The 14,169-nt window shown below is 37.0% G+C and overlaps 2 protein-coding genes across 2 annotated transcripts in view; one reads left to right on the forward strand and one right to left on the reverse strand.

Moving 5' to 3' along the window:
* Window positions 1-13,863, forward strand: part of LOC119650235 (E3 ubiquitin-protein ligase listerin) — a 35,506-nt gene extending 21,643 nt beyond the window's left edge. Inside the window, exons 10-17 of the mRNA XM_038052815.1 lie at window positions 2,171-2,253; window positions 2,317-2,588; window positions 3,982-4,141; window positions 4,262-4,373; window positions 8,559-8,770; window positions 13,232-13,423; window positions 13,494-13,661; window positions 13,720-13,863. Coding sequence (XP_037908743.1) covers window positions 2,171-2,253; window positions 2,317-2,588; window positions 3,982-4,141; window positions 4,262-4,373; window positions 8,559-8,770; window positions 13,232-13,423; window positions 13,494-13,661; window positions 13,720-13,779 — 1,259 coding nt within the window. The 3' untranslated portion in view covers window positions 13,780-13,863. The remainder of the gene's footprint in view (window positions 1-2,170; window positions 2,254-2,316; window positions 2,589-3,981; window positions 4,142-4,261; window positions 4,374-8,558; window positions 8,771-13,231; window positions 13,424-13,493; window positions 13,662-13,719) is intronic.
* LOC119650236 lies at window positions 4,328-6,029 on the reverse strand. Its single transcript, XM_038052816.1, has 3 exons — window positions 5,616-6,029; window positions 5,104-5,551; window positions 4,328-5,007 (listed from the first exon to the last, which is right to left on the reverse strand). Exons 1-3 carry the CDS (start codon window positions 5,979-5,981, stop codon window positions 4,409-4,411), a joined length of 1,413 nt encoding a protein of 470 aa, XP_037908744.1. The 5' UTR covers window positions 5,982-6,029; the 3' UTR covers window positions 4,328-4,408.
* Window positions 13,864-14,169: the final 306 nt, after the last annotated feature.

Raw genomic sequence — 14,169 nt, forward strand, 5'->3', positions numbered from 1 at the left:
ACCGGAACCACTAATTGGAGCGTTAGGCATTGGCTAACGCTGTTTTCAATAATTGAAAACAAGCTTCCTGTAATGACAGGTCGCAGAACCTAAATGCTGCTAGTCACAAAAAACTGTTCCTGCCAGAACCTAACAAACATATTGCAAGGAGTGTTGTGCATATTTGCAGGAGTATTGTGGGCATTCTGAATAACCATAATTCACACACTGCGCATATGTTCAGAACAGGAATTATACATGATGATTCGTGTCTCTCCTGTAACGAGGAAGCGGAATTCACGAAACATTTTATATGTGAATGCCCCACCTATGTACACATCAGACAACAGATCTTTGATGCTGTGTGCTCCAGCTGCATAGGGTAGCATTACTTCCACTAACGAAAATCTTGGGGTACATAAACTTATCTGGGATATTTCGTAGGATAAAGGAGTCGAGTTCTTTGAGAAAATCGAACTGACGACCAGGTACAATGTTCCTGTTACCTAGCATTGGCAACAGTTTCTGGAGCAGAAATGTTTCAATGATCATCATCCGGTCTAGGCCTTCCTTAGTAAGGAACTGCAGACATCCCAGTTTTGCGCGGAGGTCCATCAATTCGATATCCCTAAAAGGTGTCTGGCGCCATGGTCTACGCCATCGTTACATATGAGAAGAGAGGACTGTTTCAATATAGTAGAGAAGTATAGAAGAAAGCGGTTTGTTAGACTTAATTTGAGGGCAAATCATCTTTAATGCGTAAATTTTTGAAATCATCGATGAATTTCAAAGAAGTACTTTGAAAATATTGGTGGAGCTGTAGAGGCGGTTTCCAATATAACCTCGTTGAGCCACTCAATCATCAATGTCAGGTTTGCTTCAAAATTAAATGGCCATTGGTGATTTCCTGGTTTAATGTTTCCTTGATTTGTAGATTTATTCGCCAACCTATTTTGTGGACTATTGAATTGCAGCTTATTATATGCTATGATGATTATGGTGGAATTTTATGAGGATAGTTCGTAGACTATTTGTCCCATTCTACATTGACATTCTGACACTCTTAAATCGATTAGTGCTGATGTCTTGTTGATTTCACTCGGCCAATAAGTAGGCAGACGATACGTAGTCTACCTTACTGTCTAAAATTGTAGTTCTCTATCTTTAGGAGAACTTTAAATTGTAGTGGGTATGTTCGACATTGAAATCTCCCACGTGATGAATTTGTTTCCTAAGGTTTTAAAGGATTGAGCGAACTGTTTCTGTGTTATTCTTTGCGGGCAGTAAACTTGACCACATCTTCAGGTAAAACGAGCTTCTCTGTCCTTTCTAGTTCCTTCCAACGGATGGTAACTGAACTGACGTCAAATTAAAATTGTTGATTCGCCTCTGGTTTCTTCTTCAGGGTCTTAAGTATCACATAGAAGTTATTATTTTTTTCTGTGAGAGGAGTTTCAATAGACCAACGTCATACATTTGAGAGCAATATACCTACAACTTTGTACTGACAAGCCATTCTTATTTCAGTGGGTAATTCCAATCGTATTTATTTTTTATATAAATGAATCTGCAGCATCATATTTTGATTCCAAATTAGTCCCTGGATCGCAGTACTGTTTTCATGAACCGGTTCATATTTTTCGACACTAGCAAAGATCGAAGAAAAATCCTACTGATGTCCACTGTCAGTGGTAGGTTAATTTGATCTTTCCACTTCACTATATCTTTTACAGCATTGAATACCATATTAATCTAATGTCGATCTACTGACGCCTTGTGATCACTGGCCAACAGCTCTTTGCACACTTCCGAAACTGTCAAAAACTTGAATTCTTTTGGTCCATTGTTGGTTTGTTTCTGTAGGTATCCTTCCCATAACCAATTATTATCCACAGATAAGCACTTTGTTAACAAGCATGTTCATAGCGCCTATTTATATGTTTATAACGCATAGGCTGAACATTCTCTCGTCCATACGATGAAATATTCGAGAAATCCACACAGGAGGATTATATTGCTTGGTATGGTTTAATTGGATCGTATGCTTGCCTAGAATTTGTGTTATTAAAATCACAAAAGTACTGTATATAAAGAATCGACTTTCCCCTCCATCTATGTGTTCTTTTCTTCACAGTTTCTCTTTGTTTCCTATTCAATACGCCTAAAACAATATTTGATTTTGTTTTTACAGATAAAGCCTCTATTGGTGAGAATATCTTCTATGATGCTGTATGTCCTCTAATGGAGCAATTGGATTATGGTCTTATATTTGACGTAATTTTTTTTTATTATCACAAAAAAATTGTTTTCGTTATGTAGTTTTTTTTTCCGTTTCAGGCCTGCCAGAAAGGATTCCAGATATCTCTGGATGATTGCATCAATTTTCTGTTGGACAAATGCTTTAACCAAAAGCATTATATTCGAATAAGTGCTGTGGGAATTTTTCGTAAACTACTAAAACATCTAGTGAAAAAGGACAGTGAAAAGTTAGATAAACGATCCGAAACTGTAGAAAAAGTAGAAGACGACAATTGGCATTTATTGTGCAAAATGCATCCATTTTTGAGCAAATATGAGAAAGCGGTGAATGAATATCTGCAAGATTTCAGGTTAGTTTATACATGTTAGTTATTTTAAAATTGAATTATTATTTAGCTACCCTAGTTTCATGTATCCTCTTGATCTGGCCACATACTTTCCTTCTGTTTTTTTCTTTAGCTTTTGTCCCGTTCGGTAGTGCAGTCGGCCCGTCTAGATTGAATCCACCACTTTTCCCGGTCATAGTGTTGGTTCGGTTGGAGCCGAAAGGCTCTGTAGACACCATCTAGCGTATGAAGCCATCAACGTTACGGTCTGCTTTTTGGGCCTTTGGCATCGAACTAAATTTTCAGACCAATTTTAGCTCGTGAATTGTCGTCAGCGCAGGTTACCTGACCCTACTATCAAAATCACCTCTCGCAATTTTTTCATGAGTGCAACCCCATATTAATCGCGGACGTTATTATCGCATGTTATCTTTTTCTCCACTACCACGAGGTGCCGTTCATTATTTTTAATAGTCGGTCATCACTAGGAACCAGGGTTTTAGGGCGACACTGCGGTTGATTTTGTAATTGAGATGCTCGTTGACGAGTCAATCGCAAAGAATAAATGCTCCAAATGTCGGGAAGTGGTGGATGAACAAATTTCTCCCATAAAATTTGCTGGAAGTATTTCCGCCATCTATGCGTAGCCGTTCGTCAGTCGGTAAAAATGTACCGTTCTTTATATTAGTACAAGAAAAGTTTTCGATGTTCTATGTGCGATAGTGTCGGTTTTTGCCAAGTCGATACAGATGTTTTTTCGCTATTTCGAGTGTCCAGTTTATCATAGAGATCTTTGTATTGCGCTGCTCGGGTAAAAACGATTACCTTCTTTGTTTTTCGGTTAGCATTCTTATAAATATGCCAATGTGCGTTCTGTGTATCGATTAAGGTTTTGTGAGGCTTGCTTCTATAGCACTTCTACGTGTGCGAATCCAAACAAGCAAATTGATGAAATGGCACAACAATATTTATTATTCGGATCGCCGCCCTCTACGATTGATTTGGCGCCAAGCTGTAAAATTTATATTATAAATGCAGCTTCGTGCACTAACACCATCACACAAATGAGAATCAATACCAATAAAGATGCGCGCAACACAGCGGCGATCTTGGTTGAAAAACCCCACCCACCGGACGCCATTTTTTTTTCCTTCAAGGCTTGCCTAAGTAGTTTCACTTCCTGTGTAAAGTTTTCTTATTGTTTGACAACAATTTTTGAAAATGAACATGAACTCTTAATTTAATAGTTTAAATACGTATGTTTAATCACGTATGTTTTTTAAAGGAATTTAGTTTCTTCTCTTCAACGAAAGCCACTTAAAAGTAAAAAACATTTGAGAATCATAAAACTTTTCTTACTTATTCATGAATTTCGATATGTCAGAACAATTGTTAATGGAAAGAAACTTGATTTCAGTTATAAGCTAAACGAAGTTTGTGGGTTATCACCTGTCGAACATGAAGTGATGATGGGATATTTGCTTTTATGGGATTGTGTGATCTTGGCGTGTTCGAAAGCGTCAGCAGAACTCAGATCGTTCTATGCCCAGTGGATAACTATACACCAATTTGAACAGGTAGGTTTCAATATTTTAATGCTTAAAGGAAATCTTATTTGCGGTTGCCTATAAATAAAAATATTCGTAAAAAATAATTGATACTACATAGGTTACGAAATTTTCTTCCTTCTATTACAGTCAATATTACAATTTTTAATACGTTCAATGCCGATAGAAATACTGAAGAATTACGACTCAAAAATAGTAAACAATGACATATTCAAACAACTCGATTGGAACCAAATTAAAGGTAAGATATGTAAAAATTGTTTAGCCACAGTTTCTTTATGCCTCAGGCTCCCCGGCTGCCTCAACATCAGGTTCAACAGGCGGCTCCGCATCAGCTTCAGCTGCTGGCTCAACATCAGGTCCAGCTGCTGGATCAACATCAGGTCCAGCTGCTGGATCAACACCAGGTCCAGCTGCTGGATCAACATCAGGTTCAGTAGCTGGTTCAACATCAGGCTCAATTGCTGGCTTAACATCCGGTTCATCTGCTAGTTCAGCTTCTGCCTCAGGGGCAGGTTCAGTGTCACCTTCAGCTATAACATTATCAACTTCTGATAAATCTAACTCGCCTTCTTCTCCTTCAAATTCGAATCTTGCCTCGGAAATATCTGGTGCAATATCTGAAGTAGCATAATCCGTTTCCACTTCGGAAGATTCATATTCTATGAAATCATCAATTGGATACTGAACAATTGTTTGTTGTGGTCCACACGGACAGATGGCTGGTGAAGGTCCTAATTTGCCTGCTTCATCCATAACACTTCCAAAATTACAAACTTGAGTAATTTTTTGCATCCAGATGGCAAGATTGTCTGCAAGTCCATAGATACATTTTGCCAAAATATCATCAGAATTGCGTTCAACTGCATCATATCCTGAAATAATGAAATAAATGGAGTTTGATTGCATGTGCAAATATTAATATTTCATTTCAAAATACTTGGTAACGAAATTTGTATTTTGCATAATACCTCCAAACCGAATTATCTTGTCGGCAATGACATCAGAAATAGCTTTTGCTTGTTGATTGAACGTGACATCTTGGTTGGTTAATAAGAACTCTTGCATTGCTTTAAATATATTTAAAGCTATTTTTCGAACAATTATTTTCTTTTCTTTTATAATCTTCTTTTTGACTTTGGAAGCAGCGCGTCGAATTTTACTTTTCGCAATGGTATGTTTCTGGTTCTCGTCGTTGCACAATTCCATGGCACGTTCAATGCTAGTGAAATTGGCATCAATAAGCATTCGTGCAATATTTTCGGATTGCTGTGCTGATATTTTGTGTGCGTTTTCGTTCCACAATGCTACAAGTCTTTGCTTTTTGGGTAGAGCCAACTGTTCAATGCGGTGTGTGCAAGGAACAAAATGTTTTTTTACGTAATAGCAATACGGCCGTACATTTTTGGTTTTTGGCACCTACACAGGAAAAACGGGATAGTTGTGTTATACTGATTTTTATGAGAAATAATTTGTAAACTACCAGACGCGGCTGCGCCAGAAACGTATCATGCTCCCGCCTTGTAAGGATATCTCTGTCTAAAACACAATTTCCAGAATGTTTGCAAGCTTTGTAAGATCGTTGACGACCATCCTTTAATTCTTCACAGATCAACCTGTAGTAATAAGAAGGTCTGGTTTTATAGCTTTTCTTTTTCGTTTGCCCAGGTTTCTCATATAATGGTAGGATCTTCTCTGCGGCTGACTGTTCCTTTAGACCTCGACGATTCCTGTAAATTTTCTGCCCACGACCAATTTCATCTTGAATGGAAGGTTTCGGGGGCTCAACAACACTAACCAAAGATATTAAATCTGCGTTCTCGAAATTTTCGCTTTCTACATCACTCATGATTTAAAACTGATGATTTTTGTTGCCAATATTCATAATATTTGTTCAAGGCCCTCTATTATGTGCAATATCTAATTAGAAAAACCAAACGGCAATCAAAGTGCATATTTTGAGTATGTTTGAAATGTGTGAAAGTGTCAAATTTGTCCAATAAATTTTTTCGTCGTTACGAAGTTTAGGTTAATATGACGTGAAACAAAATTATACTACCGTTTCTATATTAGGGAATAATCATAAGTATTGGTTTATATTATCCATTATTAAGTTTGACCGTATCGATATGCTCCTTACACAAGCAATCTTTGTTGAGTTTGACATGACTCGTCACTTACCTGAACGTTGCAAATTGCTATTGATCCTGTATCTTTTGAGTATTTCTTGAGAATGTTTCTACAAAGTCACAGTGTATGGCCACATAGTTCATGAGTTGGACTACAATCTGGACTGGACTGCAATCGTGATAGTACCGGGAACACAGTTAAATAATTAATCACTTTTCCAGATTAAGATCAGGCAATTTTTAATCGAATCGAATCAATGTCTGTCTGTCTGTCACACTCGATTTATTCGGAGACGGCTGAACCGATTGTCACGAAAATTGTTGTTCCCTTGTTGTTCCCTTTACATACATCAAGTAACGTCATTTTGTGTTAAGTTTAAGGGAGGACTCCCCATACATGTGAATGGAGGGTGCCATTTTTTTCATAAAATGTGACCATGTGGGGTATCGAATGAAAGGGCTCAATTAGTGCTTTTCAAAACTAGTTCCATATTTGATATCAGGTGAAACATAGGGGAGTGAAGGCTCATAAATGTAAAAGGTCTCGTTCTCAGAACCTATCCAACTTAAAAATCTGAAAAAAATCACAGTAGTGCATCTCTACGAAATCTAGGCCTCAAGATACATCCATACAAGTTAAGAACAGTATATTTCCACATTTTAGAAATTTACCCGGCAACCCCCCTTATGTCCATCTTAGAAGTGCAAAATTTGGCATGGGTGTAAGGGATAATCTAATGCACAATTTGGTCAAGCTTGAAGAAAATCCAATTATTATTAACAAAGTTATAGACGGTGAAACTTTACCAGTTTTTGTGAATTTCGTGCATTCTACAACGTGTATGACGTCATCATCTCATATCAATTCGTCAATACTACAACGAAGTGAGTTGAGAATGGGGTCACAAAAAATTATTTTGGCTTAGTTTTTTAGTCATTGGTATATGAATATCAATTACTCAAAACAGACATGTTTGTATGTAGATATATAGTATATGCGTGCTAATGAAGTTTGCGGATTGTCTAATTAAAATAGATATATTTGTTCATTAAACCAGCCGTATTTATAATAATATGTGTACTAAATATGTACATATGTATGCTTTTGTGCACGAAGCACGTGGGTACAATCAATTTATATACGGCCATATATGTACAGTAGTCGGAAATAGGCAGTTTGTTTAGGGTGATGATAATATTTATGGCTGTAATATATACGTATGTCCTTTGGTTTGGAAAAATATGAAGGAATATGTTGGATTTGTAGCTTTATACGGATAGAAAAATGTGCGTTGAAGTTTCTTACATAAGATGAACACAAAACCTTTATACCTGAAGCGCGAGCTTCCGGTGTTCCGGCTTGTTTATCTGATATTGTGATTCCAAAGAATAGCAGTTACACTGACTTTGGGTTTGTTTAGACCAAGTTATTTCTCTATGTGTATTTATTAGCATTTTACCGGTTTTGTGTAAAACGAAAACAAATTAAAATCAATTCAATGGCCGTCTGTCTGTCACACTCGATATATTCGGAAACGGCTGAACCTATTATTACGAAATTTTGCGACAAGATGGCCCAACATCTCTCTACTCAATTCTTATTTCCCCCGCTGATCCTGCGGAATGTCTGAATGATTACTTATCCCGTTTTTTCCTCCGTTGGAGTTCCCTCTTTCCTCGCCTGCCCGTGATCGATTTTCGCAGATGACGTCAATTATTTGTTCCTGCTTCTTTTCCGCTGAAATGTGCTTTATTCTAATCCGATTTAGATACTTTGATACTTAGTACTCTGTGAATAAGTGCCATCAATGTACTCTGGCTCGATACAATTACGAACGGAGAATTACGTTCGCGTACGGGCCAAATACTGGTGCACGCGGTGATTAGAAAGCGAAAATGGCAATGTATAGTCACACTTTAAGAAAGGGCTCCATTGCAGGTTATGCTATCTAATATCATTCACTATCTCAGCATGTGCGACAAGTGGGTCGCAATAGAAACACCTGGGACAGAATAATATAGGAAGAGTGTATGCTTTTCGAGGGTCTGAAAGGAGGTAAATTACATCTCCGGAAACCGCTAGGAACAGCGGGTGGGTATGGTTGACGCGCTATGCTTTTTCCAGAGGATGATGGTTGATTTTATTTTAAACACACCGATATTTGGCAGCAATTCACATTTCTTAACAATTATAACAATATACTCAATTATACTCAAAGGAAGTTCTTACTGTTTATAATTTGTTCTTCAATTCAACTTGTTTAATTCATAATTCTAATGCTATTATTCAATTACAGATAAAAATTTATTATTCGAACGATATGCATGCCATCTTTATACACAGATGTTGCGGCATTTGCCTGCAGTTGTACGAAAATGGTGGAATGAATCAAATGTTCGTCAGAAAACATTTGTTGATAAGTTAACAACAAACTATGTATCGAACTTATTATGCCAAGAAGAGCTTCGTGCAATAACAAATAAGAAGGAGAAACATGAAAACATGCAAGTAAGTCTACTATTGAAATATAAACTATTCTTTTCAAAAAAACAAATATAAAACATTTTTTAAAATTTTTTTAACACAATACGTTTTTGATAAGTTTAAATCTTCCGAAGTATTCGCTGGCGACTTGGCATATATGCACACTCGAAGTGATTACCCGCCCTTGTAATATGTATGCCAGCTCTTTCCACATTTTGACAGAATATACTATCCCGAAACTTTTTAGTGATAAATAATAGAAGGTGGTAAAAACTCCAACTTAGCGATTGTCTTTCACTTGAAAACTACAATGGTCATTACGCATTACTCGGTAAATAGTTATTTTAGTAAATGTGAGTGGAATCTGATCGGAATTGATCGGAAGCTTTACGACCATATGTGAGCTATTTCATCGTGTGGTGTATTGAGTTAAGACATTATTGGCTCCAACTACTCTTTTCTCCTTAACATGTATCACGGCAACAATTACGTAATAGTTTCTCGATTTTATTGCGGTAAAGGAATGCTAGCGCATTGCCCCTACATCCACTTAGCTATGCTTATTAATTTGTCGCCGCTACTTCCATTTTTGATGGATTAATCACCACATTTGGCGAATATTCACGTTTTGAGTACAAATAATAATTTCTTCGACCTGTAAAGTGAGTTGGTTCTCCCAGTGCTGAGCGTTTCTTTTGAGAAAACTATTTCCAAAAAGGACTATACAGTAAAATTTCTCTAATCCGAATTCTCATTTACCAAGAAAAATTGTTCGAGTTATTGGGGTTTCGACTTATGGGGCTATTTTAGTGTTAAAATATTTTGATAGATAATACGTCCAAGAATAAATGTGTAAAATATCATGTTGAGATCTACTTTGGTTTTAAGTTTATAAGCAGTCCCCTTCCAGTAGAAATCATCATCAACGGCGCAACAACTGGTATCCGGTGTAGGCCTACCTTAATAAGGAACTCCAGACATAGCGGTTTTGCGCCAAAGTCCAACAATTCGATATCCCTAAAAGCTGTCTGGCGTCCTGACCTACACCATCGCTCCATCTGAGGAAGGATCTGTCACTTCTTCTTTTTCTACCATAGATATTGTCCTTATAGACTTTCCGGGCTGGATCAACCTCATCCATACGGATTAATTGTCCCGCCCACCGCAACCTGTGGGTGACATCGATTCCTTGTAATGTAGGCTACGGAATAGTCCATCCTCATTTAGGGGCCAAAAAATTTTTGGGAAGATCCTTCTCTCGAACGCGGCCAAGAGTTCGCATTTTTTTTGCTAAGAACCCAGGTTTCCGAGGAATACATAAGGACTGGTAAGATCATAGTCTTGTACAATAAGGGGTCAAAGCCCCTATGGTGAGACCTTTCAAGCGAAACAGTTTTTGTAAGCTGAAATAGACTAATGTCAGCCAACGACCGCGCGCGGATTTCATCGTCATATCATCCCATTATATCAATATCATCAGCTTAGACCAGTAGATGGGTGGACATGAAGAGGATGGTGCCTCTTGCATTAATATTGGCATCGTTGATCAGCTTTTCCAGGGCTAGGTTAAAGAGGACGCAAGATGGGGCATCGTCTTGTCCTAGACCGTACTTTTATTTGGCTTTGCACATTGGTCAGGGTCAGACTAGTCAGTCTTACTAGAAATCATACTAAAGGTTTTTTTTCAAAACATGTTTTTTTGATGCGCTGGGTTACACAAAAAAATCGAATGAACCGATCTAATCCAGACTATTTTACACATTTATGGCATAACCACCAAAAATTAGACCAATACATCCAGTATTGGAAATTTAGGAAGACTGCCAATAAGAAGCGGCGGCATAAATCGTTAATGCTATGTTCAAAAGCTTGCCAACTGCCAAATTTCAAAATGTATGACCAAAACTAAAGAGATATTTTTATTGAATTAATTTTCACTTGGAAAATCTGGATACTACCTCGCCCGTTAGCTAGCCCGTTAGAGATAGCTCTTTGTGTTTTCATGCTGTAATATCTCGATATTGCGGGCGCAATTTAGTTTTTTCCAATCATGCAATTTTCATCCTAAGAATTTGAGCTTTTACTGTTTTTTTTTTCTTTTGTATAACGTGATTAAAATGACACCCTGTTTTAGACGTTTAACACTGCAGCAACACCTTAATAAATTAAAACTTTCAATCACGTGTACTTGTATGTATGTATTATATAATCTCAAAAATTTTGAAGGTAATTTGTTATTTTTGTCTAAAGGCGACCCAGAAAATAATTTGCAAATTAGTGATAGAATGGTTGATTGTTCCCCTATCGGGTGTTTTTATTGTAGCGCCGTTATTATTCTCACCCTCTCGTTTCTTTCAATTTGGCAAACGTGTTCCAGAATTTGAGGTTTATCAAGATTGTTAGCAATCAGGGATCGTCTTCAATCTGGACACAGTACAGTATCGTTGGCAGTCATTCCACTCAAATTGCTCGAAAACTGCTACTGATAGGCATGGCATCTTGAGTACGGAATGATTTTTTTTTTATTTTCGCTTGTTACAGAACTTTTAGGTAATTTATTTGTTGAAAAGAATGAGATTTGTTACTTCTCCCTTCCCTATTATTAAAAACTTCAACCCCCAAGTCTGTTTTTGAATGGCTTTAATTAACCGCCGCAGGGTCTGAAAGCACGACAATTCAAGCTTTTTGCCACTCTTAGGGCCTTTTCTTTCGATATTGGTTCACCTGTCTGGTGATTACTGCGCCTCCCTAAACTGAACCACTCAGCTCTATCAACTGTTTGGTATTTGCATGCTCCGGTCCTTTTAATACCTCCACTAGAACTAACATTTCCAAACCTGCTGCTTTAATCTGCCGAAATGGCAGATAAAGTACTAAGGGGGATTCTGTATCTAATAATAGGTTTTATCAGCACCTTTGTCATTCGGGCGTATTTTCGTAGAAAAGTGTAAACATAAAACCTTTTTAAAATCGGTTTACTGTCTGTTTGTCTGTCCGCCACACGCATTTTTCTCGGAGACGGTTATAGCGATTGACACCAAATTTGGTAGAAAGGTGGGAACTGTGAAGGCTCACACATACAGTGAGTTACATCCTTTTACGTTGGATTTAAGGGGGGGTCCCCATACATGCAAAAGGGGGGTGTTACATTTTTTTTCATTAAATATGATCATGTGGGATATCAAATTAAAGGTATCGGTTAGTACTTTTCGAAGCCTGTCTTAGTTTTCACATTTGTTGGAAAGATGGGGAGTGCGGGGGGTTGAAAGTGATCATTTCTTTAAGGGGGCCATTCTCAGAAACTACCCAACCGAAAAAAATCAGGAGGCTACCACTATATGGTGCCTGGGCCCCGAAATACCTTCCCTACCGATATCTCTTGAGGTAAAGTTAATAATAGTATATTACTATAATTTTTTGTAATTGACTGGAAAATTCATCCTAGCTCCACGAAATTTTGCAGTGGTGTAGGCTATAATGTAGAGCATGATCTTACCAAGTTTAGTGTAAATCGCATTATTACTAACAAAGCTACAATACGTCAAAGTTGTTGCTTCTTTGAAAATTGAAGACTATGAATGTCAATATCACCCGAAAGTGGATACTCTCACGGTAATATATGGATATATTACGTGCTACGTACTAAGAAATACACAAAACCTTTCGTACCTCAAGCGTCCAGCTTCCGGTTTCCCGAACTGTTTTCAGTTTCTCCACTTCAATCACTGTTTCCACGAATATAGCAAGATTACCCTAAATTCCTAAATTATCCATTATTAAAGAGTAACATCGTGTGTTACTCTCACAACACAATTCAAAATTTCAAATCAACATAACCGCACTTTCATTAAAATTCTACCATCCAAAGACGAGAGCTAAAGATTGAGCGGAAGACAAAGCGTTGAGCGAAAGTCGAATAAAGTTGAACATAGTTCGCTCGGTACATTCCCAAGCAGTGGGAGAAACTTTGAAACGACTTAAGTACAACATAGTTAGGCCTAATGTATGAAATATTTCAACAAAATTTAAGAAAAAATACTTCGACTAAGAGGGCTTTTCGACTTAGAGAATGAATTTTATAAAGGAAAATGACGGGAACACGAATGAAAGGCTGAAAAGTTCGAGTTAAAGAATAATTCGACTTAGAGGAATTTAGACTTAGTGAGATTCGACTGTATATATCCATCTAGGACAGTGCTTCAAAAAATAGAATAGAATTTTTGACCTTCAAAGCTTGACGCATTCATTTTTTAGAGATATATTGCATATACCAATAAATTAAATTTATCACCTTTTCGCTTTTTAAAATAATATATGGAACATTCAGGTGAATACGCTTCCTTGGGTTTTTTACTTATAAGTAAGTGCACTATAAGTGCAATTTTTCAGTCGAACTCAATAGCAATTTTTGTAGTGGTTTCGTACCATTTTCTATACCTGATTAATATTTGTTATAATCCTTTTCTTCTGATATTTGCAATTTAGATAACTGTACACAACTCGACTCGAGAAGTAATTGCCGTATACAGTATCGACGAAGCAAAAATGGAATTAGTCATTTCCTTGGCTCCGAATCATCCACTAGGATCGGCAAAAATTGAAAGTGAAAAACAGATAGGTGGCCGTCTACAGTCTCGAGTGGTGGTTCGACAACTTACTATTTTCCTGACACATCAGGTAATAAATAATAATTAGAACCGATTAGTAGATAGATAGTAACTTGAATTCCAATTTATGAAACCCGCAGAATGGCTCAATCTTTGATGTTTTGTCCTTATGGAAAAAGAATTTGGACAAGAAATTCGAAGGAGTCGAAGAATGTTATGTTTGTTACAGTGTTATACATCAGGATACGTGCCAATTGCCAAAATTATCTTGCAAGACTTGTCGCAAGAAATTCCACAGTCCATGCCTGGTAAATCTCTTTATTCAAAATATGTAAACATTAAATAATTATTTTGATTTTTTTTCAGTACAAATGGTTCACCACAAGTAGCAAATCAACGTGCCCAATATGTAGAAATGTTTTCTAAGTTCCCAATAAGAAAAAAAGAACTACACAAAATTTGACGTGTGAAAAAATTATAAATAGTTAAATATAATTTAAAAACACTATATTCCGCAAAGCATTATATTTTGGGAACTAACAAATTACAATTTGTTTGTTAATAATCAATTTGTTATGGAAATCTTGGTAGATATTGGTAAGTCAATACATATGTACGTATGAGGGACCAGAATAAAAATGTATCCTGAAACATTTAATTCCCGTGTCCCTTGTTGGTATCTACCCTTCTATTTCGAATTTAGTCTCACCTACATATAGGAGAGAAAATCGAGTTTCTAGGCGGCATGGAATGTCATTGCATATACACAGGTTAGGTACGAGGTGGGTAACTTGCGCGTATGTCGATGCCGACTAC

The sequence above is a fragment of the Hermetia illucens genome, chromosome 2 (assembly GCF_905115235.1).
Source record: "Hermetia illucens chromosome 2, iHerIll2.2.curated.20191125, whole genome shotgun sequence".
NCBI classification, from domain to species: Eukaryota; Metazoa; Arthropoda; class Insecta; order Diptera; family Stratiomyidae; genus Hermetia; species Hermetia illucens.

Bases quoted from the DNA above. Each gene is read 5' to 3' on its own strand.
- LOC119650236 (XM_038052816.1), bottom strand. From the start codon at position 5,981: ATGAGTGATGTAGAAAGCGAAAATTTCGAGAACGCAGATTTAATATCT. The intron at 5,552-5,615 runs GTAGTTTACAAA...TTTCCTGTGTAG, and splicing joins TTCTGGCGCAGCCGCGTCTG to GTGCCAAAAACCAAAAATGT. The intron at 5,008-5,103 runs GTATTATGCAAA...TCATTATTTCAG, and splicing joins CAAGATAATTCGGTTTGGAG to GATATGATGCAGTTGAACGC.